Here is a 24,911-nt window from a genome sequence, read left to right as displayed (position 1 = left end):
GGTTGCTTAGGCACTAAACGTTTTTCAGAAAGATATTGAAAAACTCACACATTGTGTCTGGCGTCCTTCATCTGTGCAAGGAAGCTGATTTTGCTTTGAGTGATTTGACAAAATGTTTAAGAGTAACAAGTGTATTTAGATTTTGGAAGTATGCTATTAATTAAAGCACTTTACAGAACATTAAATTTGTTAATTAGGCAAACTCTTACTCTACAAAAGCAAATCCAAGGTGAACTGAATTAATAAGAATAAAAAAGATGTGGTTAAGACTTCTGTATGCTTTGTAAACTTGTGCAATCAAAAAGAGGATCTTGCAAACAGGACTTGTGAAGTCTGCAAAATATTTGGGGAAGCAGCATTTAAATAACTGAATTACTCTTCTGAATGTCCTGTTTCGGGGAGAAATAATAGTGCTTCTAAAGCTAAATGTAGCTTCTGAAGTCAAATAATTAATTTGGATCAGCAATTGGACAAGTTTAGTTAATTAAAAAGGCAATGCTACAGTTTAAAAAAAAAGTTTATTTTTGTAGAGCAGCTACATTGCTATAAAGACCTTACATTAGGGAATGAGATAGTGCAAAAGGAAGACAAACTCAATAACTAGAAGCCATTAAAAAAGGCAAAATATCCTGGAGACACTGGAAGTGCTTCAAATTTACTGTGTGGATAGAAGTGAAATTGGACCTACTGCGTCAAAAACTCCCCTTTGAAATGCAAGATCTGCCCTGGCTCCAGTATTTCTGTCCTGTGAGCACTGGAATAAAGGAGACTGAGAGAAGTGGGACCAATGTGTGTAATGCACTGAAGTTTCTGGAAAGAATTGTCTTAATATTAACTCATTCTGAGAAGAGAAACTCCACAATTTGGCACAATAAAAGGAAATCTAGTAGGAAAAAATAAGTATCTTCTTACAGGCACATTCTGGAACACAGTACATACTGGAAATAGGAATTCACACTATTTATTTAAGCGAAAGCAAAAGATCTCTGACTGGCTTGGAGCAGGACTTACTTAATGCAGAACAGCTTAAATACCAAATAAAAAATGATGCTTGGATTAAAATATTAGAAAGTCTAGGTAAAAATTACCTCATCTTAGTGAGATTATGACATGAAGTCACCCAAGTTTAATGGATCATTTCCTGAGCTGGGCTCTGGCTGGTGCCTGGCCACCCCAGCAGCACCTGGCCCGGCTGGAAACCAGGTTTCCTGCAGAGGGCTCATGGGGCACGTCCAGCAGGGCAAAAGCAGCTGAATTTACTGAGACAGCCCAGGTGATGCTTGAGTACACCAGAAGGCTAAGCAAACATGAGCAGGGTGGCTCTGTAGCTCTCTCGAGCCCACAGTGCCACTCGCTGCCCTGGTGAGGGGTAAGGCTTGGGGAGGATGCTGGTGGGGCTCAGGGGCTCACAGATTGCTTTTTAATCAGCCAGTTTGAATTCAGAAATTTGCAGTTGAGCTGCTTCTCCCCCTATGTGAGCATATTCCTACCTTCCTCTCACACAACTGCAGCCTACAAGCTTTCATATTCTCTTGTTTTCATATCCTTTTGGAATTGACTGGTTCTGCTCATTTGTTCTCCTAACGTGCCACCCATTTCGCAGCAAATGCAGATTTCCCTCCTCAATTGTTTTAGTTTGTATAAAAGTCGTTTAAACTAAGAGAGAGGCAGCCTCCAGCCGCAGGGTTGGTCTCCTCCTGCTAATGCAGATCCTGAATTTCCTTTGTGTGCCCTACTGCTGACAGCCTGGATTGTGCCAGCTCCCAGCTGGTTCAGGCAACAATGGTGGGGGAATTAATCCATATGGGAAGGATCGATGAAACTGCTCCAGAGCTCACTTGAGGAAGAGTGAGGCTTTTAGAAAGTGCCCTCGTGCAGGAGTGTAAGCACCAATTGGAAGAAACAAGAGGGTGACAGTGACACAGGATTTGGGAAGAGCTCTGGTGGGCATCTTGGCCAAGAATTGGTGCAGTGTTAGTGTTTCCCCTTTTGGAAAGAAGAAGGTGATGCATCAGTGAATGGAACTGCAAGACTTGAATCGTTTTAATTAGGTCATCACTGTCAAGGGATGTACTGGTGGAGTCTTTTCCAAAGCAATTTATAGTTCACGATCCTTGAGGCCTCACTGTTCACATGTAGCCTCACCCAGATCCTGCAACATCTCTCAAGGTGTTGCTCCTTGAGGCAGCCCTTGTGGCAGAGTTGCCCTGCCAAAGGTCATGGTTTCTCTGCAGGTGAGCCTGATTCCTGTTTTTTTTTTTTTTTGAGAAGATTCCTTTCAGTATTGCTTTGCTTTGCTGTTTAAAACACTGACCCTCAAAGGATACCTTGTGTGCCCCTGAGGTTCACACACACCCAGCGAGTTGGAGCCTGTCTTGCAGGCTGGGAGGTGTGGTTGCCAATGCTCAGGACAACCATGACATGGGATCATCTGGGTTTTTAAGAAATTCTTCCTCATCCATGCATGAGGTAGTACCCAGGCAGTCCCCCGTCAGCACCGAGGGCCAGAGGCAGCTTTTTTGCCTGGAAAAAGTGTTCTTTGGTGCAGCTCAGGAACCTGCAGAGATGTTCGGTTTTCTGTGGCATTTCTGGTGTCCATAGGGAAGGGCAATGCCTGCACACCTCTGCACAGTGTTGTGTATCCTTGTAAGTGCCGGGGCACAGCTGGTGTCCTGCTGGCCTTGTCGATGTCTGACACTGTGAAACAGCTGAGCATGGCCTCGATGCTGGTGCGGTGCGGGGTCCTCGGGGGCTACCCCGGGACTACCTTCATGCCCCTCCACTGACAGCAGCAGCCCGGGCAAGGGCACGGGCAGGACCTTATAGAGCCAGGCAGCGTCCTACATGCTTGGCAACGGTTCGAACCTTCTGTGGCACAGGAGGAAAAAGTTTCAGCCGTGACAAGCAAGGCTTCCCTGGGGAAGGCTCCGGGAGGAGTGGGGCCCTCATCCTCCCGGGCAGCGCAAAGCCCGTGGGGAGGCCGAGAAAGCGATGCGGTGCTGGCAGCCGGGGGTCGGCGCTGTCCCCGTCCCTGTAGGTGCCCTGGGATGCGGTGCCCCACCAGCCCCGGGATGCGGTGCCCCCAGTCCCGGGATGCGCTGCCCGGTGCCGGCGGGGCCGCGCGCGGGCGGGGCGGGGCCGCGGGCGGGGCGGGGCGGGGCGGGGGCGCGCGCCCGCAGAGAGCTGCGCGGGTTCCCGCACGGCAGCGCCTCCCGCCGCCCGCACCATGTGGCAGCCGGCCACGGAGCGGCTGCAGGTAGGGTAGGAGCGGCCGTGGGGCTGCCCCGGGGTCCTGGGGCTGTGGGGCGAGAGCGGGGCCGGTGAAGCATCACCCTCCGTACCGGGAGTTTGTTGCAACTTCTCCCCGCGCTGCGTGCCGGGTGGGTGTGCGGGGTACGCGGGACGCGCACGCACACACACATACACGGTACGGGGGGGACACTGCCCCGGCGGCATCCCGGTCCCGGCTGCCGCTGCCCGGCGGGGCTGCGGTGCTGGCGCGGGCGCGGCCACCCCGGCCCGGTGCGGGGGCGGCTCGGCGGGTCTCTGCGGGGGACGCGCCGGTCGGGGCTGCGCTCCCGCCCCGCTCAGGTGCGGCGCCCCCGGCCCCGCCGTGCCGGAGGGTCCCTCGGAGCGGGGCGGGAAGGGCGAAGAATCCCGCGGGAGTCCTTTGACAGTCCTGCACGCACAGGTCGGGGTGTCCGGGGGTCACTGGCGTCCCCCCTCGCCGCACCCTCCGACAGCGGGTCGGGCTCTGCCGTGCCGGTGTTCGGGAGCGCTTGTGTGCGTATTGCACGGACCGAGCGAAATCCGAGACAGGCGGAGAGCGAGATGAAATAAAACTCACTCGATAGTTCCACTGCGTCGATTTCATGTAGTTTTCCAGAGCAAGTGTCCAGTGAGAGAGAACTGGACACTTTAAATAAGAATCAATGGGCTTAGCAGATGAAAAGAAAAGGTTATTACTACTTTTGCAATTCAAATTGAGAATTTGCTTTGATATCACCAAGCAGAAAATTCAGCCGTTTTATTGGAGTTGATAGAGCCAAGCTGAGAGATCTGTGAGCTTTAATCTGCACCAGCCAGTAATGGGAATAATTCCTGTTCTTAAAAAGCCATACTTTTCTCTACAATAAGAAACTTGATTTTTAGTGAGTAAGAATGATGTACCACATACGCAGTTGATGGATTCAAGGGTAAAACTATGTGAGCATACTATTATTTATTTATTTCCCTGTGTTTGACAGAAACCTCTCTGTGCTAAACACAAGTGGCAAGATCATCTGTGTGAAGGAGTTAATGGTCTTGGGCAGGTTGTGGAGGTGGGATTTTTCCCTGGGGAGATGCTGCTGCAGGGGACAGACCTCAGGTGACCCAGCAGTTGGGGGTGAAGCAAAAGCTAAGTGAAAGGAAGGAGAAAGGCAAAGTCGAGGTTAGTAGTGTTGTGTTGTTCTAGATTTTGTGGAGTGCTTACATGTCCCCTTTGTGGAACTGTGAAGTGTTAAAATAACAAGATACTGTTACCACAAGTATCTAATACTGCCTTCAAAACCGTGCAAGGCTGAACATAACTAAATACTTGTGTTTTGCAGAATAAGGCTTGAGTGTAACCTTGTTCAGCAGTATCCTGTGCAGTGTTCGGGGTCTTGCCTTAGGGAGCAGTGGGAATGGCTGTGTGCTGTCGGGACCCGAGGCTGCCTGGGAGCGTGGGGTGATGCTCATCACTGGGCCTCTTACCTGTTGCAGAACAACACAGGCCTGTAGTGAGAGGAGCACGTGCTCCTTCCTGTTGCTGAAGGAGAGCCACAAGCACCAAAGTTCTCAGCAGTGGCTACTAACTTTGTGCAGCTTACTGTTGGTTTCCTCTAGCTAGAGCCTCTATGCATCCCAAGCCTCCCAAAATGCTGAGTGCCTGCAAATGCAGTTCTTGTCAATGGGAATTTCTGGAGAAGTGCACGAATTGCTGTGAGTGCTCTAAAAAAGCAAACTGGTGGGATCCAAAACTACAGAATTATATGATGCTTTGGACTTGTACCAGCTCCTGAAATGGGGAGAAAGGGAAAGCCTTGGAGAAGTCGCAAGAGTCCCATAATAATTCTGTGTTCACACAAGGGGTTAAATAACAACATAGTGAACAGCAGACAAAATGAATGCAGTGAGGGGAAGGATGCTGGGAATAGCTAGGATGAGATCCTGTAATTGAAAGCTGAATCCTAATCCATATACGCATGAGCCAGAGTTACATGAGCAATATCCCCACTATCTAACATCCCCAACTCCTCTGAAATTTTTTTCTCCAAAAAAGCCTTGAAGTCTGTACCATTCACGTAGCCTCATCTCCCCTTTACATGTTGTGAATCACCAGCCTGGCCAGAGCTGCTGGCAGCGTTGCTTGGCCCCCTGAGGAGAGTTTGTGCAAAAGGCAGAAATGCATGTTTTTTGCTTCTTTCTACCCCTCAGCATTTTAATTCAGGTTCAGGTGTCCATGTTGCTTTTTGTCACAGGGTCCCTCAGTCCTGACACCATGATGCTGTGAAACAAATGTTGGTGCCATGGGATGTTGAAGGGGGCCCTCTGCCTGTCCCTGGCATCACAAATGCGCATCTTTAATGACAAGCAAGTGTTGGGAGGGTGCATGGCATGAGATTTTGATTTTAGCAGGGTGGTGTTTGGTCACTGTGTAGAGTAGGTGAAGTTTTACAGTCTCTATTAGTGTATTCTGGGATTGCAGGTTATGCCAGGTCACTACGGTAGGATATTTGGGGGATGTATGATGGCAGATATAGCCCTGTCTTGTATGTCAGGCTGATGTATGGGTGCAGAAAGTGTGGAGCTGGCACAGCTTTCTTGCTGTTCTAATGTATGCGCGGTATGTGGCTTAATTTTGACCCATATGTACCTTGCGTTAATATCCAGCTGTGGTGAAGTGCAGATCTGCTGTTAGTCCATGGTGCAGCTTTGTACTAAGTAAATGGCAAAGAAAATATTTTCATCTTTCAGAATATTTCTTTTGGCCTGGTTCAGTAAGGGAAAGTATGAACTGACTTTGGAAGTGGATGCCTGTTGGTACGGGTCGGTCCTGCCTCATTTCTAAGAAAGCTGCATAAGTTTAACTCAAATGGCAGCGAACATCACGGTGTGAAGGCTCCTGTCATGTTCTGACAAAGTGTGCAAGGGTCATCTATTGCTCACAGATCTCCTTTCCAGTCCCACACAGTGTATGGCAAGACTGCACATTCCTGGTCTGTGGCCATTCATTAAAATCTGCTTTTGTTCCAAATGTGCTCAGTCCTGTCAAGTTTCATAGTTTGTGCTGAAGTTTTTGGCATTGACTAGATGGGTACAATTCCAGTAGTGAGGTCAGCAGCAAAGCTCACGCGTATGCAATAGGAATGAAGTGTCATCAGCAGCTGGGTTACAAAACGCAGTGAGCTGGGGCATGAGCTGGATTTGTCCCCATTGCTGTCATGGCCACTTGCTGCTGAAAGCTTCATCTGCTGCTAAAATATGCTCCCTTTCCCAAGGCCTTGGTTTCTGGCTTTGCTGGAACAAGCTGTGGTTGCTTTTTTTTTCTGTTTGGGTTTGTGTGATGGTTTTTTTTTTTTTGGTCCGTCTGTTCTCTACTTCCCTCTGAAGGAAGCTTTTCCTGTTGTCCTGCAGCTTAATGAAGATGCCTCTCGTTTTTGGAAGATACGTTGAATTAAATTAAGTGGATTAGAAGAGTAAACTAGAAAAATGTAAATACCCAGTCTTCTGGAATTTTCTTGAAAATAGAGTACAATGAAGCCTGCTTTTTCTTTTGGTGTTCCTTTCCTCTCACCTTTTGTGATTCTTTCACCTATAGCAACATTGAAGTTAGTGGGACAGTCAGTTACATGGGAACCCACACATCTGGGATGTTGCAGGAATAGCCCACAGGGATCAGCGAGTCTCTGGTGTGGTAAGAAGATTCTGATTTTGCAGGTAATACAGGATTAGCATTATTCATGCTTAATGAAAGAGATGATTTGGGACTGTGTCTATTTGGGAGACTTTTCTCCTTCTGAGTTCTGTGGCAGTGTTCCTGGTTCGTGTTCAGTAAAATAAGGGTGAACATACTGAACATGTGTGTGCCTGTCTTTGCTGAAGCAGCAACCAGGGTTGCTTCAGGTATTTAAGAGTTGTTCTCCCTGCAGGGAATGCTGGGACTCCAGCCCAGGGCTCACAGTACCTTCCTGGTATGGTTTTCATTGCCGTGCTTGCAGGAGACCTTATCGATGGTTATAAGCAGTGTGTGCTGATTTGTGGCTTGATGTTTGTGGCAGCAACACTTGTTGAAATGATGGTGAAAATATTCTGAAATCTTTCTTTAAAATTATTTCCAAATGTACCCTCTGTGCCTGGTTTGTCAGTCCTTGGCAGTGCAGCTGGGGTTTTGGAGCTGTTGGCCTCATTGATGCTCCCGTGAGGACTCTGAAGTGGTTTTTGAAACCAAAGAAGGTCTTCACACAGTTTCGTGTGCCTGCCTGAGAGATGGCAGCTATTGGCTTTGAAACCTAAATTTTTCTGGGAGCTTGGTGCCAGACATTGTTTCTAGATAATAAATCCCAGTGGGTGCATAGTTTCCAAGGTCATGCTGTTTATAAGGCCTGTTTATAAGTTTTCCTGCTTCTCCTAACATATGTGGGTAATAGGGATTGCCATGCTCAAATACATTTTCCCCTGGTGCAGTGGTGCTGGTGCTGCCCAGCCTTGTGCTATATGGCCAGGCATCCCTGAGCTGAGCCATGCCCATAAACCCTCTTTTTGGACAAGCTTTCACTTCCCTTCTGCAGGTGGTGCAGGAGGCGGGCTCACATGAGTGTGGGTCAAGTGGAACAGACAGCAGTGCCATGTCACAGAGCTTTGGGACTGGCCATTGTTCAGTGAAGTGCCTTCATATGGATGTGCAAGTAGCCACGTGTTCACAGTAGGACTTAAGTGATTCTCTGCTCATCTGGAAATTCAGTATTATTGTAACCCACAATTTTGGCCCATTTTTGGGTGAGGATTTAAAAACAGGTGGCTGTAGTGTATTCTCACATTGCTAAAATTTAATTTGTTTTTAAACAAAGTCCTGCAGTGAAATACAGTGCAGGAGAGCTGCAGATGGGCAAGGTGAGATGAAATGAAGCGGGTGAGGGAGGGCAGGAAACTTCAGGTGTTTACTGGGGAAGTTTGATTTCCTGAACCCCAAGGCTTAATTCTGCCATCCTGTAACTTGTGCAGCTCCTCTGAAGTCCATGAGAAGTAAGCTTGTGTAAGGTTGCTTTACCTACTCTTTGAGTTGCTGGTGTACTATACTTCCATGTCATTAAGATATAGCAGTAAACCCACAGTGTAGCTATTAATGGAAGTGAAAAAAGTGAAGGCAGCAGTACTGGGGTGTTGCTTTCCTTCAGCCAGCCTGTGAGCTCTGCTTTCCAAGGCTTCATAAACATATTGCTTGTTTTACTGGGATTGGTTACTGTACCTTGTAACCTTGCCTCTTCAATGTACTGATAGTTTTGAATTTTGGGATTGTAGATGCTGTTGTTGCTAAATTAATATCTATTGTATGCATCCACTACCACTAGTATACATCAACTGCCTTTCTCATACCAGGAATATTGAAAAGTTGTGTCACTAAAGAGAAGTCAGCTCTGGACAGACTTAGACATGTGTGATGGCTTCAAGGTGATCACAGCTTCAGTGGTTTTATGACAAATGTTGGTATGTGTTCAGATGTAATGTGGTTTTAGGTCCTGTTGGTGCTTTCAAAATCAACTCCTCATCCTTCTCGGTGTTCAGATGCATATGTGTGTTAAAAAATGCAGCATACAGTCAAGTTGAAACAATTGTTTTCCAACTTCTAAAAGCATATGGAAAACCTTTTTAAACCAAACACAACCAAATTGTAAGCACACAAACAGCTGTCTAGGCAGAAACCCCACTGCAAGACATGTACAGCAGGACTGGTACTACTGCTGAACTCTGGTTTCATTAAATATTATGTCAAAAGGAAAAAGTGAAAAGTATTTGTAATTTAAGCCTGAGTCATGTGGATGCAAATGTCTGAAGTCTTACAGCCCTGTGTTTTGGCACTATATGGCTTCAGGATATCTTTCAAGGCATCAGAGTTTTTGCACTGGTTTTCTGCTATGATTTTACAGCAGTCAGGAATCTTTAAAACAAAGCCCCATGATTCCAGCAGGCTCATCTGGCACCACTTAGCTTGGGCAGTTCCTTTTTTCTACATTTTTTATTCTTTGTAGAAAATGAATGGCTCTGGAAAAATGTTAATTTTGGGAAGCATTCTATGACCAAAAGAAAATCAAAATCAGTGAGTGCCTTGTGGAAAGCCCCCTGGGAAATGATCTTCAGGGTTCGTTTATAGTGTACTACTAGTTTCTGTTTATGAAACTGACAGTCTGTTTGATGACCAAGGAAAAAAAGCAGCGATTTCCTTGAGGGAAGGCAAACTAAAGCATTCAGTCTCAGTAGTTCAGAATTTTGCCTGCCTGTTTCATATTTTCTGCGTGCCTGTTGTCAGGCAGCAGGACAGTGAGCAGTGGTGTGTCCAGAGCATTACCATTTCCTTCTCAGCATGGCTGTTTTCCCAGACCTCTGGCTGAGGATGGAGGTGTGCTCTGTGCTGAGGTGTTAGACTGGTGTCCTCACGCAGACAGGAGCGTGGTGGTGACTTTGTAACTGGCTCCCTGCGTAGGCAAGGGGAGAGTCTGGCCCAGAGACATGTGAATATGTAGCTGAAAAGTCCCTTTAAGGAATATTTAGTACTCATAATTTTTTTACCCTGCAATGCTTTCATGTATGATAATTGAACTTATTTGCACTTCAAATAATAGTTGGAAAAGTTATAGGTGATAGTGTGAGTCTTCTGAGATGTTTCTAAGTGCATCAGAGCTTTTTGACCAGAGATTTTAAATGTAGGTGATTGTAAAAATGTCCTGCAAAGACATAATATAACTTCTCATGATTTGTTTTTCCTGATGAAATACTGAAAATACGGAGTGGCAAATATAAATCTTTGATGTATAGAATCTTAAGAAAAAATAAAAAGTTTTGTATTGCTGGTATTTAATATTCTTTTAATGATGGTGCTTCAAAATTTTGCACAGCCTCAGCATGATTAAGTTGATCTCATCGCACTGACATTTACCTTAGCAGTTTGGTGATGACTTCTGGAGTGTTGGTCTTTCTGAAGAACCTCCATACAAGTTTTCATTGGGGGCATTTAAATAAAAGTCCCTCTCACAGCTTAATGGCTTGTTTTGTGTCCAGGCAGTGTGAACAGCTACATTTCTATCCCGAGCTGTTGCTGATGAGTTTTACTGCCAGAGCTGTGCTGGAGCACAGTGCTGCTGGATTTGGGGTCTCCGTGCTGTAGCACCAGTGCAGTCGGTGTTCTCACACCATACCCCTTCGTGGCCTTGGGTTTGTGTTATGCCGGACAGTTTCCAAATGTTTCCTCATGTGAAAACATTTTCTCTAGATACATTTGATGGGAACTGACAAGAACATTGAGAGCAGATAGAAAGTTAATTAAGTGTCCTGAAGCTCAGATTTTGGCCATCTTTTTCTTCTCATGACAGGCTCCCTGAGATGACAGGCCTTGAGAGATGGTTATTCCATACATCTCATGTGAAGCTTTCAGATGGACCCTGGAGTAAGTTTACAAGTATTCAGAGCCTCCATTTAGGGCCAGGCTTTCCCGCAGAGAGTGTTTTACTTGGTGGACTGTGCTTTTCTGAAAACCTGCCCACTCACTTGAGTGCCTGGAGAGGAGAACTGATGTTCAGAGCCTCATCCGACTGGTGGAGTAGCTGCTCTGAAAATCTTGTATTGGGATCTGGTCCAAATTCCACTGGAAGTACCAACCTTGAGCCTGATGATTGTAGAGCAGGGCAATAATCCTATCCATTGGGGTGTTACAAGAGATCTAGAGGGTCTGTATAGCTTCATTTAAAATGAACAATTCTCACAGCTATGCAGCTTCTTCCTGAGAATGTCTTCTGGCTGGAAGGCAGGATAAGAGGAGTCTGAGGTGTGTGGGGAATCAAGGGCATGGGACCTCTATGGTGGTGGTGGCAACATCAAGTACATCATCTGAGCCTCCAAGTTTGTAGCTCTCCCTTCCCTCCCTGAGCCTGGCTGTTGAGAGACAGGAGGGCTGGTTGGTTGCAGCATTTCCTCTCTCAATGGCTGGAGGGGGAGGCTCTCCAGAGCTTTCCTGTTGTCAGGATTAATCTGTGTTTTCTGAGCTGATCACGGTGATACTGACCTGAAAATGGTATAGTTTCCTGGGGAGAGAAATCACCCTTCCTTCCAGTCATTCTGGTTAAAAAACAGGTAAACAAAATTTCTGTTATTATTCATCAAAACTGTCCCATCCAAATTAATATGCTGTACTTGGTTTCTGGTGTCATGTTGAGGAATTTTGTCCTTGTTTTTCTAGTATTTCCTTCTGCCGGGGAAAGGAACACGATGAGAAGACTTGGGTTATGGTGTGCTGGTTCTTCTGCCTCCAGCTTTGAACTGGAAAGTAGAAAGACAAGCAGTAAAAGTATTAGAAAAAATACATCTCACTTCAAAAACAGAATTTTAATCCTTTTTCCCCTCATTTGTGGTTATTTATTTAACAGAACCTTTTGCTCAATTTTAGCTTTTCCACATGGAATTTATTATACTTTTTCCAGTTTTTGACCAGAAAAATACTTTTTGGAACTTAAGCAAACACCAAGCTGCAGCTCCCTGAGCTGCCTGGATGTTGGGGCATAGTGTGGACCTCTGCCCCAGCTCACTGCACAGTGTGTCACTAGAAAATGGCAATGAATTTCTTTAATCTTCAGAAAGTTGTCAGCTTAAGCATTTTTCTCTTTTCCCTAGTCCATGGGAATTTTCTGTGCCTGACTATAAATTTGAATCAGAAAATGTAGAAGCTTGAATCCTGTCCCAGTGCTTTTGAGAAGGAGCCTGTACAGCGTGGATCTGCACAGGCTTCAGTTTTCACAGCTGTGCTCTGTTGTTTGGATTAGAATTAGAAGGAAGGATATTTTGAAAATTTTGCGTTGGTTCTCTTGATAGTGTGGCTGAAAGGGCCTATTGAGCCTGGTACTGTGTGTTTGAGAAAATGCTCATAGTAAAGACAGCTTTGGTGCCTCCTGCTAAAATGAACTGCTGGAGGGATGTGCAGTGCTGTTAAAGAGTGCTGGGTGCTTGTGTTTTCTGGTAGGTAAGGAGGAGCAAACCCACCAGGGGTTTCCGAGACACTCAAAAGGTTGGTGTTCCTTCAGCCAAGGACAAGGCACAGGGGCAGACCATGCTCGAGCTGGGTTCAGGTTCACCCTCCCTGTGCTGGGCTGCCCCTGGGAACTGTGAGTTTGGGTCCCTGGCTCCCCTCGGGCTGTGCTGCCCTGCCACCGACAGAGCTGCCTGTTGGAATACAGAGCGGGGTGATGGGGAAAGCGAAGCCCTCTCTGCCACATTCATGTGATGGAGCATCAGTGCTGAAGTCTGCAGAAGGGATGTTGCTTTCTATAATGACTGGACAGTTCACTTTGATAAATGTGTGTTAAATCACTCAGATTTAGGCATGCAGCCTTATCTCCCTGCATAGGGATATGCCTTTGAATCCGTTAACTTTTATCTTGCCATTTGAGATGGCATTATAACTTTTCCATGGTCTATAAGAAATGTTATGAAGCATTTGTTTGTGAATGACATTTGTTCTGATCTGGGTTTAGAGGCTCTTTTTTCATTAAAAAGCCTGGAGCTTGATGCTGTGACATAGAACATTTTCAAAAGGGCAGTGTTTTAATCTTGTACCTCTAAAATACAGTTGCTGTGGAAGGGCAAGTTGCACTGTTTGAAAGGTTACAGGAGCACAGGTAGGTGCTACTGCTGCCTTTTCCCACAGATTAGTGTTGCAATATTCAGTTCTTTCTCTTTCTTGTACCTTTGAGGTCTTGTGTGGCTCTTGTACCTGCCCTTCACAGTCCTGCAGCTTCTGGCTCAGTAACAGGACATGTGGTTCCCAGGACTTAACCCACTGCGAAGACTTGGGATTTCATTTTCCTCAATAGCTATCATGCATGAAGGTCAGATCATTTCTTTGGGTTGTCCAGTGGGATCTGGGGCTTTCTGGTGTAGGAAATAGTCCTTCCTGTCAGAAAAACCAGGCTTGCTGCAGGATCTGCAAAGGCAAAGGGCAGGCTTTCTGGGCACCATGGCCAGCCTGAGACCTGTCTCTAAATGAATGGGATGACTGCCTTTCATAGTTGACAGTGATGAAAAGCCCTGACACTTTAGGAAAGTGAAAAATATTCACTGAAATTCTAGCCACTGTTTAATTGTTCCTTTCCTGAAGCCACTCTCCAACATCCTGCTCACATTTAAAATGGTGACAAGTTTCAGGCTTCAGAAGTGGTGGAGCTGATCTCCCCTAACATTTGAAGAGATGTTGAGCTGCAGGTCTGAGCTGAAATGAGTCATGGCCAGTTCATCACCTGGTAAGAGACTTTCCAGAGCTGCAGCTTAGGGATTTCACCCTCGTGGCAGGACAAGCTCCCACTTATTTTCTGAGCCTGGGACTGGGCTCCAGCAGGGCACAGCAGGGTCCAACTCTTTGGGACAGTGAGGTCTGTATAGATGGAAATATCTGCAGCTGTTTAGATAGAATCTAAGTAGGCTTTGGACTAAGTTAAGTACTTTGTAGTGGTGTAGAGCTTTTGGGAGTAGGAGAAGCAGGTCATCAGCTGGAGACCTGAGAAGTCCATGAGCAGTCAGGCATAACACAGGAGTCACAGAAACCTTGCACCGAAACAGCTCACTTATTGTTGGTTTAAAGTACTTTTGGAGGATATTTATATTTTTTTTTTCAAGTCGGCCTTTTTATTTCTCTATATCAGAAATTATTCATGCTGCTTATTCATGATATTAGAAAAATAGCCACTTCAGTGGGCAGCACTGACTGGGGAAGTGCCCATACTTTGTTTTAAGTTTACTGTGCTGGTTCTGGGAGTAGCAGCCTGACCTTTGATTCCTCGGTTATGGTCTGAGGGTGTTCGTACGTGGATGTGAAGCTTTCCAAGATAAACGGAGTGAATGTGGTTTGGCATTTAAATCACTAATGTTGTATCAAGCTAGAGAGTTTCAGGAGCCATTAATATCTACAAGAGATGTCATTTGTTCACCTAGGGATTAACTTTGCCCCTGTCTATATGTGGGTCGTTTTTTTTGGTCCAAATTCAGATCTTGAGACTGCTGGTGTAAATCTAAGTGCTAGTACTAATGCCAGTGGGAGTTACACTGCATTTCTTTTACTCTGAGAAGAAACTTGATGTGTTTTTGAGAGTCGAAATTTTCCTGATTTTTTCTTTTTTTCTTTTTTTTTTTTTTGAGGAGTAGGTACATGAGACAACTTGTCATGTCTACGAGAGCTGAACCGAACTTTTCTGTATGACTCTTTTTGGAAAGCGTGTGTTGCTGAAGTCATTCTGGCCCAGGCCCTAATGCTGTTTGGATAAGGGGCTGCTCCGTGTCCGGCAGAGGAACGTCTGTGTCACGCAGTGAGCGCCGCCCGCCTCCTTTGGGCTGGGGGGAAACCTCTTGGCAAAGTACTTATGGAAGTGTTAATAAGCCTCGCAGTCACTCAATTCCTGCCCTCCTTGAGGGGAAAACAGGAGTGTGGTTCTCCCAGAGGAGGGTCAGTGTGGGGCTGTGGTGGCTGCCTGGCACAGGCTTGGAGCATCATCGGTCCTTGAGCCCCACAGTGTCCGCAGCCGCCTCCTGGCGCAGTGTGCACCAGCCGTGCACCTCTGGAGCTTCAGCAAATATCTTGGATTTTCAGCCCAAACCCGTGTTTCTTATTTGTGAATTTGGTCTGTTTCTGAGACCTTTCTTGTTTTCATATTTTCTTGTGAAAGTTTCATATATTATATTTGTCTCAAAGGGTTTAAAATGACCACTCTGCTTTGTATTTTTTTCAGCATTTCTCAGGAAAAAGCAAGTGTTTCTTATCCAGCAGCCATCGTTACAGAGATGAAGTTATAGAGCAGTCTGTCTCATCTTGGGAGAAAGAAACATTGTTCCCAACATTTTCTTACTCTCAAATCCACATATGCACAACAGGAAAGTGCAGTCATATTCTTCTTCATTTCCCTAAAATATGTCTGGTGGGTTTTAAATTTATTTTTTAAATTTTTAAACAGCTTCCTGGCAGGTTTTTAAATCTTGCCTCCACCGAGCTGTACAACCCAGTATAAATCTGCATGAAATCAGACTGGAGCATTTTCTTTAAGATACCCTAGTCCTTACACTGCCATACCAGTGCCATATGTGACTGCTTGTATTGACAGTAAAGAAATGTTGTAAATTTGAGGAGTGTGAGATAACAAACTTAGTCATTGTCAATAATTGTAGTTGTGCTGCAGAGCTGTCAGTGCAGAGCACTCTTGCCTGTGCAACACAGTTTTCAGAAAAGTTAGTCTTTGCAGCATCCAAGTTAGTAGGTCTCATCAAGCAGCAGTAGTTTTATTTAAGACAGTTTTATTAAAGTCCTTTTATTGGGACACTCTGGTGAAAGGAGCAGGTGAGGGGTCCCTGTGCAATACCCATGGGATTGACTGGCCTGGGAGGGAGCAGGGCTGTTGGGAGCACTCCGGGGAAATTGGTGACTGTTTTGCAACAGGAACAAACTGACACAGCACAATTTGTGCATCCCTTGGAGCTGTGGAGGAGTGACTTTCAAATGTATTGTCACCTCCTTAATGTGATCGGTTTTTCCACTCAAAAGGAGGTGACTGCAGTGCCAGCAATGCCAAGGTGACTGGATCCTCTACGGTGACGTTACCCTGGTGAACAGAGAGAGTGGTGCTGCCTGCACCAGAATAACACCACTTCCTTTGCCTGGGTGATTCACAATACTTGACATTGTTGTTGCACTCCTCTGCCCTTCTAATCCTTCCTGAGCATGACTATAAACACGATACAGAGATGCTGAAATCCAGGTCTGCAGCTGAGCTGGCAGCATCATGCTCCATCATTGAGAAATGGGATGTGATCTTGTGCTTTGTAAAATTCTTCTGTACGTGGCAGTTTGTACAGGTCCAGCCTTTGAACAAGGCTTTGAAAGAGAGTGGAGACAGGAGGCTGCCATGACACTCAGTGCCTGCCTTGATAGAACTGGCCCGGAGCTCCCAGGCTTCAGAGGGAGAGTTTGTGGCATAAACGCTGTGTGGTGACTTGCTGCCGGGGCTGCTGATCCCATGTGGTGCTTTACTGCACTCTGTGTACAGATCCAGGGTTTGCTTTAGGAAATACTTAATGCTGTTCTGCTTTGTACACCTGGAGGTCAAAAGGGAATGTGGTTTTTCTAGCTAATCATCGTCTCTTGCCAGCGAATTTTAAGTAAAATAAAGCAAAGAGAAAGCATGTGGAGTCCGGCCAGTGCTTAGTAATGTCTGAACCACCTAGTCTAATGCAGTGTTATTTTTCTGACTTGATTTTACTGAACTTCTGTGGGATTTTGAAGTTTTACCCTGAAAATCTTAACTTTTACTGTGTATTAGTTGTCCTTTATGGTTTCTTTTTTTTTTTTTTTTACTTTTCTTTTTTTGAAAACTAGTGTGCTCATGTAAAGAATTACTTTGAACAGTGGGCATGAGATGGCTAAAAAAATATAATGGTTGATACTCCATGGAATTTAACAGTGAAGGGTCTAATAAATAGGATGCATAGGATAATAAATATGACAGGGGTCATATTAACAAAGATCTGGAATATATGTCTTCATTCCTGGGCAGTATTTGGTGCTGGAGCTGTCACGGGATCAGCAGGGCACTTTGGGTGGTGAGGAGGCTGCCCACTCCCTGCTGTGCCAGTGAGCAGTTTCTTGTTTTCTCCCTTGACTGCTTTGCCCTTTTCTCCCAGAGCAGCCAGGCTTTGGATGCTGTGAGTCTGTTTGCTGAGATACTGTATGGACAAAGCCTGGGTCCTCACCTGAGGAGCCAAGAGTTACAGCAGGGAGCAAGATGATTTCAGTTGCCAATGTCCATGTGTCAATTAGTATCTTGTTAACCCTGTGTAAACGCCTAGCAGCATGTGGTTGCTAGTGTAAATATTTATTCTTGGTACATAGCTACAGATATGTGGTAGGATTAATGCTAAATTCTTAGTGCTTAGTACCCAGTTTAAGTAAAATCAGTTTGTCAGACTCCTTTCTTTTGTGTTTTGTTGTTTTGTTTGGGTTTTCTTTTTAAATTGGCAAGAGTATTCACAAACATGGTTCAGATGGCCAGAGCCTCCAGAATCTCATTATCTTAATTGAAAAATGTCACCCTTTGACATTAATAAATGATTTAGCTAGTACATGATTTAGTCATTGGGGAAAAATGGAATTGAATGTTACAACCATTCTTCATTTCTAAATGCTAATGGTAAACTACAGGCCACAGCTGCTAAGAATTAATAGCTGGGGGTTTAGAACAATGTTCTTGTATATTAGAAATCTCAATTCCATTATATTTAGTAACATTTTATTGCAGAATACCTTCACTTATAGAAAACTGGAAGGTGCTCAAAGGACATCCTCTAATGTTTCTCTTCAACTTGTTACAGCCTGCAGATGTGTTACCAGTGCTCTACCTCTGCTTTTAAAAAAGAAATCAAACTGTTTTGTTTCCTTTAGACATTCCTCACTCACGGAGGAAATAAGTTGTTTAGACAATGTGTGGGGATTAGCTGTGTAATGAACTACCACAGTAAACAAGTAATTAATTTTCCTTGAAACGCGTACTGTGCTCTGTGCATGGATTTTATAGCATCTTCTGGAAAGGAAAATATTTTCTGTCTAAAAAGCATTTCCTATCCAGTGACTTGCTGTAAAAGAAACAGCTTGAAAAAGTTTCCTGGCCGAAGGAAAGGCTCAGTACGTACTTTCAGTTTGCCAGCGTGATTAACATCGCTGTGTGTTTTTCTTGCACTTCTTTTTCTCAGAGTTATGTACCTAGTGCTAATAAATATAGGTACAGAAGTAAAGTCTGTCTGAGCCTACTGATTTGATCTTTTCATTTGCTAATGCTGATGCTGGAGTTTTGCAAAGGATAATCTCAGGATTCAGGCTTGGCTTTGCTCCTGTTTGAAATCACTGTTAAAATACTGACAACTTTGCTGCTGGACCAGGGGCCTGTATTGTGTCTTGTTTTTTTTCCTTCTTCTTTATCAAGAACTGGTCCCACGCTTGGAGTCTGCTCTGCACGTGGTTGTGCAAATGCAAGCTGGAACTGACTGCGAGCCACGTTTCGGAGCACAGCCAGTGACAGATGGATTTTGATGACCAGCTTTCGCCTTTAGAAACAAAAGTGTAGTGTTTATTTCGGCTTCTAAACCAGGTTAGTGAAGGGCTCTTAGCAGTACCAGGTGCTGTGCAGATGTTGGTTTGCAAAGCTTAATGTTTTTTATGCTGTTACTGGTCAGCAAAGGAAAGTTGGGGTTAGAGATACTGGTGTTTCCAGAAAATGGGCAATCAAGGGTGGCAAGTGCCACATCCTTAGGACTTCTGCTCAACCTCTCTGTTAATTCAGGTGTTTTGCTGTTGGCTTCTGGCTTTGCCTGTTGCAGTTCTTGATGGGTCAGCAGAGGGGGTTTAACAATGTCAGGGCAGAATTTCACTGGTGTCACTCCATCTTAGCAAGCTGCCCGGGAAGGTCCCTAAGCTGCCTGTAACTCAGGAGGATGAAGTTATTCCAGATTGTGAGTACCCTGTTCCCTCTGAGTTTTCCAGTATTACTCAGTTGTTTCCACTCCTGCCATTTCCCAGCACCACTCAGCGAACTTGTGTGGTTGGTGCATGTTTCCTAACCAGGGGCTTCCTGGGTGGCTCTGCAGCATGGACATTTCCTTGGGTGACCTGACACTGAGGTTTCAGTGTCATTTGGCTGTTGTATCATACTGCAAATGACTGCTTAACTTGGCTGGTTTCCTTGCTGCTCATTCTCGGCAGAGCTGTTTGCCTTCTTTCAAGTCATGCATCACTTTAGCCTGACCCCCATAGTCTGGGATTTTTGTAGTGCCTCATTTTCTATAGACATGTGATTACATGTGATTTTCTGTTTTAGATTGTTGTTGTTACTTTTTAATAGTTGTTTTAATCTCTTACTGTTGCAGACAACATCTAAAACTGACTGAGATTCTCAGAAAACCTGTAGGCAAAATTGAAGGTTCCTAAATTTTTTCATCCCTTGAACTCTTTTACCCACAATGGTTTCCATACTAAGGGATACATTACAACTTCGGGAAATCAGGGGTGAAAGTAAGAACTGTTAGGGATGGTGAGCTCTGTGACACCAAAAGCCAGGTTAGACAACCCCAGTGGTTTTTGGTAGCTGTGTTCTCTGGCACAAATAGGTCTCAAGGCTGAGTACAGAGCGAGGCCCATAAATAGATCCTGTAAACATGCTTTCAGGAGTTGCAGAATAATCCCCAGTAGTAGGACCTAAAGGCCTCGAGCTATTCAGACTGTACATATTCATACATGACTGTACTGCCATGAAATTATCACAAAGCTGGAAGTAAAGCAAGCAGAGATGGAAAAGCCATGCCAATGGAAATAATAAAAAGAGAAGGCATGCCCCTTAAAAATGCTGCAGTATAGTTGCTATGAAAGTCTGCATTTGTTTACAATAACAAAGGTCTAATTTCTGCAAAACTTCAGTCATAGGCATATTTTTATGTACTGGGAGCAGCCCCTGGTGCCCACAGGCCTGTGCACTGTAAGTATGCACTGAGGCTTTGCTGAGCATTCAGCATTTCAATGCTCATGTATCTTTTCCGGAATTGAAAACATCTTTTATTCCCCGGGCTGAGCTGGCAGCCTGCACAGAAGGCAGTCTGCTTTATGTTTATCAAACCAGGGAGAAGTCCAGCTCTTGTGAGTGTATTTCTCATTTGCCAAGAGCATCAACAGAAACTTAACTATCTTCCACTCTCCTTTTTTTTTTTTTTAATTACTTAAATATGGCCATTCAGGGAGGTGTTTAATTCTTTGAATATGGTGAGGAAGGCATTAGTGAATTAAGGGTAGAGGATTTAACCTCATAAGATTTCCAAAGCTTTGCTGGTGGCTGGCCATTGCCCATGGCTGGGTGCTCTGTCCTGGGAGATGCTGTGGGAGCATCCTCTCTTCTGTAGACCAGACCTGAGCAGGGAATCCCATCTTGCCCTGCCCTCCATGCTCCTCAGCACAGGGGGATGCCACCTGCATGATAAACCCTTTTGAAGATTTACCTGTGGACCGTGTTTTTTGGGGGCAGCCTGATTTGAACTATTACCCTGTGCTGAATATATGGAGTATATTCAGAGAGAACAGGAAGTCTGGTCCTGATGCATTCCTTAAGCTATTCCAGTCATGTTGATTAGTCTAATTTAAGTTGTGATGTAGGTATTTGGGGCTTGGCTGAAACCCTCTGATTGAAGGCTGTAAATAAATTCCTGGCAGTGAGTGAAAGCCGAAGGTCTTTTCAGTGATTCTGGTGCCCATGTGTAGAGGAATTGGGGTATGTAAAAGGTTTCCCAAGTAGCTGAGGAAATTATCAAAGCCTGTAATGGTGTGTTCTATCATCGGAGTTTCTTACTGGAGTTCTAGAAAGAAAATTTCTTGCATAAATTGTGGCAGCTCATTTCACTAATTGAACACCAGGTTTATTACTGTATGAACTTGATAATTAGTTTGTAATCCATGCATAGGCACTTCATCCTGGTGGTTTCCTTGCAGAGAATAATTTGCCTTTTATTTGTTCAGAGTGTTTTTTTTAGTGAAAACAGAACTCCCATTCATGATGGGCATAGCAAATGTAGTAAAACACTATCATAGCTGGGATTTGTTGTACACTATGGATTTATGTCAAGAATGTTAATGATTTGTTTATGAATAAGTGAGCCTGTAGTATTGTGAAACACTATCTGGCAGGGTTGCTGAATGGACATTTTGAGAGCAGAGGATTCTTGAACTGAGTAAGCTGTAAATATTTGTGTGTCTCAAACTAGTCATAAGTAAGCTTATATATTTTAAACAGAAGTGTTTATTTAATGCATTATCATCATCTACAGTGCTCATCTGGTATATATGTATGGGCCACTTGATAACAATCAAAGAGGTTGTTAAGTATTTTTTAAGGGCAGTTAATCTCCTTCTGTTGGGCTTTAGTTTAAAAATAAGGTTTTCTTCCAGAAAGCAACACAAATCCTTAAGCAGAGCAGTGAGATATTTGCAGAGTCAGTGTGGATTAGGAAGGTTATGGTTTTGTAGTGTCTCCTTTGGGTGTAGCACTTAATTTAGTAGAGCCACTTGAGTTTCCTGGTCAAGTTATCACATGGCTACCAATATGTTGTATAGTCCCAAACACACACCTTCCCACTGCGGGCTTGGGAAGGGCTTGCAGATTCTTTCTGATCCCTATTTTCTTGAAAGAATACCTTCAGATGGGTTGGGGAGGTGGTTTATTCCCATCTTATGTGAGACCAAAGAGCGATAGATACCTCCTGTATGTTGGGGAGCACTTGTGAGAATGAAAACACAGCCCCTCAAAAGAATAGTTTGGGGCTGAATTGAACCTCATCCCAGGTAATGCTTCCTTGAATTCCTGTTACAATTTGAATGGTCGAGGTGTCGGATCCAATCACTGGTACATCAAATCACCTGACCAACAACTGATGTCCAGCATCTCAAAGTGAGAGCTCTACTGTCCTTAATAAAATTAATGTGTGATTTTTCATGCTAAAGTTTAAAAAAGTTGTTTACAATATTTGTCTTCTCTCTAAGGATCATCCTTCCTGCAATGAGTTTTGTAGCTGATTATATGGATGCAAATGCTTAACTTGAAGAATGAGTTGTCGCTCGAGTGTGGTTCATGTGTTTTTAAATGTCGCTAAGTCTCTTGGAAAACTAAAGGTAGAAGATGACACTGTAGCAAGAAGCTTTCTGTGTGAGTTCCTGCATCATGGGCATAGAGGGGAGGGACTTCAGAGCTGGATTGGAAAGTGTCAGAGCCAGCTGGTGTTGTGCATCAGGGTGCTGTGTGGAGCATGACTAAACCCTGCCCGATAAATTATGGCACTTCTTGAAGTAGTGCCTTGTACTTTTTAATGAGCTGGGCTATCAGCTCTGCATCAGTGGATGGTTAAAATGAAGCAAGAATTGCTTTAGCATTAAAACTGTGCCTGGAGGACTTTCCTGAGAAATTGCTTATGATTATTAAGTGAATATAATACAGTAAGACAACCTTGCTCCTTTGCTGTGCTTTTTTTATACTGAGTGCAGTTTTGGAAGTTAAAACATGTACAGATGGAAAGTAATGTTGAAAGGGGAATGGCTTTGGAAGCTGAGCAATGCTCTCTCCTTTTGAATGTGGATAGGGAAGAGAGGTAAGTCACAGTTTATTGTGATACAGCTTTTATGAAAGAATTGGATTTCCTCTAAATATGGTTTGATTGTGTGCCAAACAGAAAAGAGGCTGAAGCCAGAGCACTTCATACACCGGACTGGAGAAGATTATCTTCTAAACTGAATGGGCTAGGCCAAAGTGAGCCTTAAATTGCTCGTTCCTTCTGCTGTGCATGCACACTTACAGCTAAATAAATGCAAAGACAGCCACTCTTTGTGACAATTGGTGATGAAGCTGCTGGTGGGGGACAGGTGGGCCAGCTACAGCCCAGCCTACTATAAATAAGGCAGCCACACCCTGGGAGCATTTAATGCAACCTAGGCAGCACAAGGGTTACCATAGGTAGCTCTGCCAGGTCATCACTGAGATTTACCCCTGTGTGCTGTGAATGTTATTTCCTCAATGGCGTGTGTGTTGCTGCCACTGTTCTCACAGTTACCTCCCGTTTCTTTCTAAGAGTTGTCTCCGAGATGGTATTTCAGCAAATAAATAGCCCTCAAGCTGCATGTTACTCCAACACAGCAGCACACGTTCAGGGAGGAAGGCGAAGAGGGACTCTCAATGGAAACTGATGAACTAATTTGTTCTCTGGATAGAGGCTTGCACCCTTTTTCCACTCAGATGCATACTGCACCATTAAACACTATTAAATATTGGCAGCTTCACAGTAAGCTGCATTTGTGATTTGTCTGCTCTGTAAGCGGAAAAGGCAATCCCAAATCTGCCTCAGGAATGGCTTTACTCTGCCAGGTTAGGAACATCCGTGATAGCCAGCAGGGCCTTTTAATTTCTGACTATAATGGTGATAAAACATGAAAGTGGAAGTGCCCATGTTGTGGAGCATGAGTTGGAACTAATCACCTTTCCACAGATGCTACAGGGAAAAGAAATTATAGCACATTGTCCTGTTTTATTTGCTGACTGAAGCTGTTTCCCTTTCAATCTTTGTACCTTTATATATCTTTATATTATAGCGATGGAGCACTGTGTGGAATATCATGGTTTTCAAATTATTGCTAACCTATATTTCTACAAATTACTTATTTAACTATGTTTAAACAGATGCCCTTGTCATACATTTTTTCATTGTGCCACAGTCGAAAACCATGGTCTTGCTATGAGGATAAAGAGTGCACTTGGCTGGCTTGAACAACAGAAAGTGCTTGTAGTTTGTGTTCCTGTTTCTGCAGGGACTTGCTGTATCTTTTCAACCTCTGATTTTCTCTGCTATGCTGTGGATGGCACTGAGATGTGCATGATACCCAACCAGTGCTTAAAGACAGGGAAGAAGCAGAACTGGGGACTCTTCAATTATGGTGGTTGTTGGATTGTAGCCAGGAGGGAACTGGCTTTGTTGCATGATCAAAGGTCCCCTTCACTCATCAGCTGCCTGGGACTGGAGCAGACAGATGTTTATCTAGCTGATTGTCTTATAAAACTGTAGAATTGGCTTGTGCAAATGGCTGTCCATGCAAAACTTGACAGATGTTATTTCAGAGGCTTTTCTACTCTCATCTGAAAAACTGTTCCAGTCAGAGAACCTGGGATCCAAAATTGAAAAAAAAAATCAAAGGATACCTCCTAGAACCATCTAGCACTAAAAATAGTGTAGCTGGATTAAAGGTCAGTCTGTTGGAGGGAAACTAGCAGTGATTAATTGACATGGAGTTAAAGTCTTCTCTGAAAATCTGTGACTTCAGTTAACAACTTGCCCAAGACTTTCCACTTTTGAGGTTATCTGTTTCAAGTTTTGCATCTGGACTGAAATGACATACTTCTTTTTTTAAAATGAAAATATTTTAGTTGTGGTGGTCTCCCAAGTAACCTACCAACAGTACAAACATTTTTACAGACTTTCCTTTAAATAATGGTAATGCTTGGAAAGCAGGAAAACAGCCCTCTGTCATCTAGCTCAGAATTACCAGTCAGCAAGAGAAATGTTCGTTTTGAGTGTTTGGCTCTGACCACCCTCTGGCTTCCCAAGTGGAGACGTCGAGGCAGAACATTATTTTGTGCCCACATGGGACGTTTTGTGCTGAATGTTCATGATGAGGGTGTAGGCAGAGCAGCTTTGCAGTGGGCAGTCTTCAGGATCTCAGCAGCTGAAAGGAAAGCTCTGATGGAAGCGAGTGGTGGTGAGGCAGGAGTCTTGTGAACTGTCATGCTGTGCCTTGTTCACTATGGACTCACTCCACTGTGGTGCCCTTCTGAGGATGGTGCTCCATCAGAGTAATTGGCCTTGATGATCCCAGCCATGGGTTGGTGTTCGCTTTAATGGCTTTCTGAATGATCCTTGCTTTCCAGAGGTAAGAAATGACTATAAATACCTGGATTTGGAGAGTTACTTTTCCTGAAAGTATTTGTGGGAGAGACGAGGAAACTTGACAGATTGCCCTGAAAAGTCTGTGGATTCTTCTTCCGTTGCAGAGTTGGGGCTGACCCCTACAGAAGTGG

General features: G+C 44.4%; 1 protein-coding gene across 9 annotated transcripts in view; it reads left to right on the top strand.

The window, feature by feature from the left end:
- Positions 1-3,170: 3,170 nt before the first annotated feature.
- Positions 3,171-24,911, top strand: part of PID1 (phosphotyrosine interaction domain containing 1) — a 117,490-nt gene continuing 95,749 nt past the window's right edge. For 3 of the 9 annotated variants that reach the window (XR_011698738.1, XM_071566229.1, XM_071566219.1), the window contains exon 1: positions 3,171-3,256. Coding sequence is in view for 2 of the 9 variants with exons in the window: in XM_071566229.1 (XP_071422330.1) it covers positions 3,227-3,256 (30 nt within the window). In the remaining 7 variants the exon portion in view is untranslated. Of the gene's footprint in view, positions 3,257-3,421; positions 3,428-4,413; positions 4,433-6,923; positions 6,964-18,387; positions 18,408-18,757; positions 18,769-24,573; positions 24,764-24,911 lie in introns of those variants that run through there. The other 6 variants (XM_071566224.1, XM_071566225.1, XM_071566222.1 and 3 more) reach the window with 6 other exon arrangements.

The sequence above is a fragment of the Pithys albifrons genome, chromosome 11, assembly GCF_047495875.1.
Source record: "Pithys albifrons albifrons isolate INPA30051 chromosome 11, PitAlb_v1, whole genome shotgun sequence".
NCBI lineage: Eukaryota > Metazoa > Chordata > Aves > Passeriformes > Thamnophilidae > Pithys > Pithys albifrons.
The sequence above is the reverse complement of the archived record's forward strand: the minus strand, read 5'-3'. Positions and strand labels throughout refer to the sequence as shown.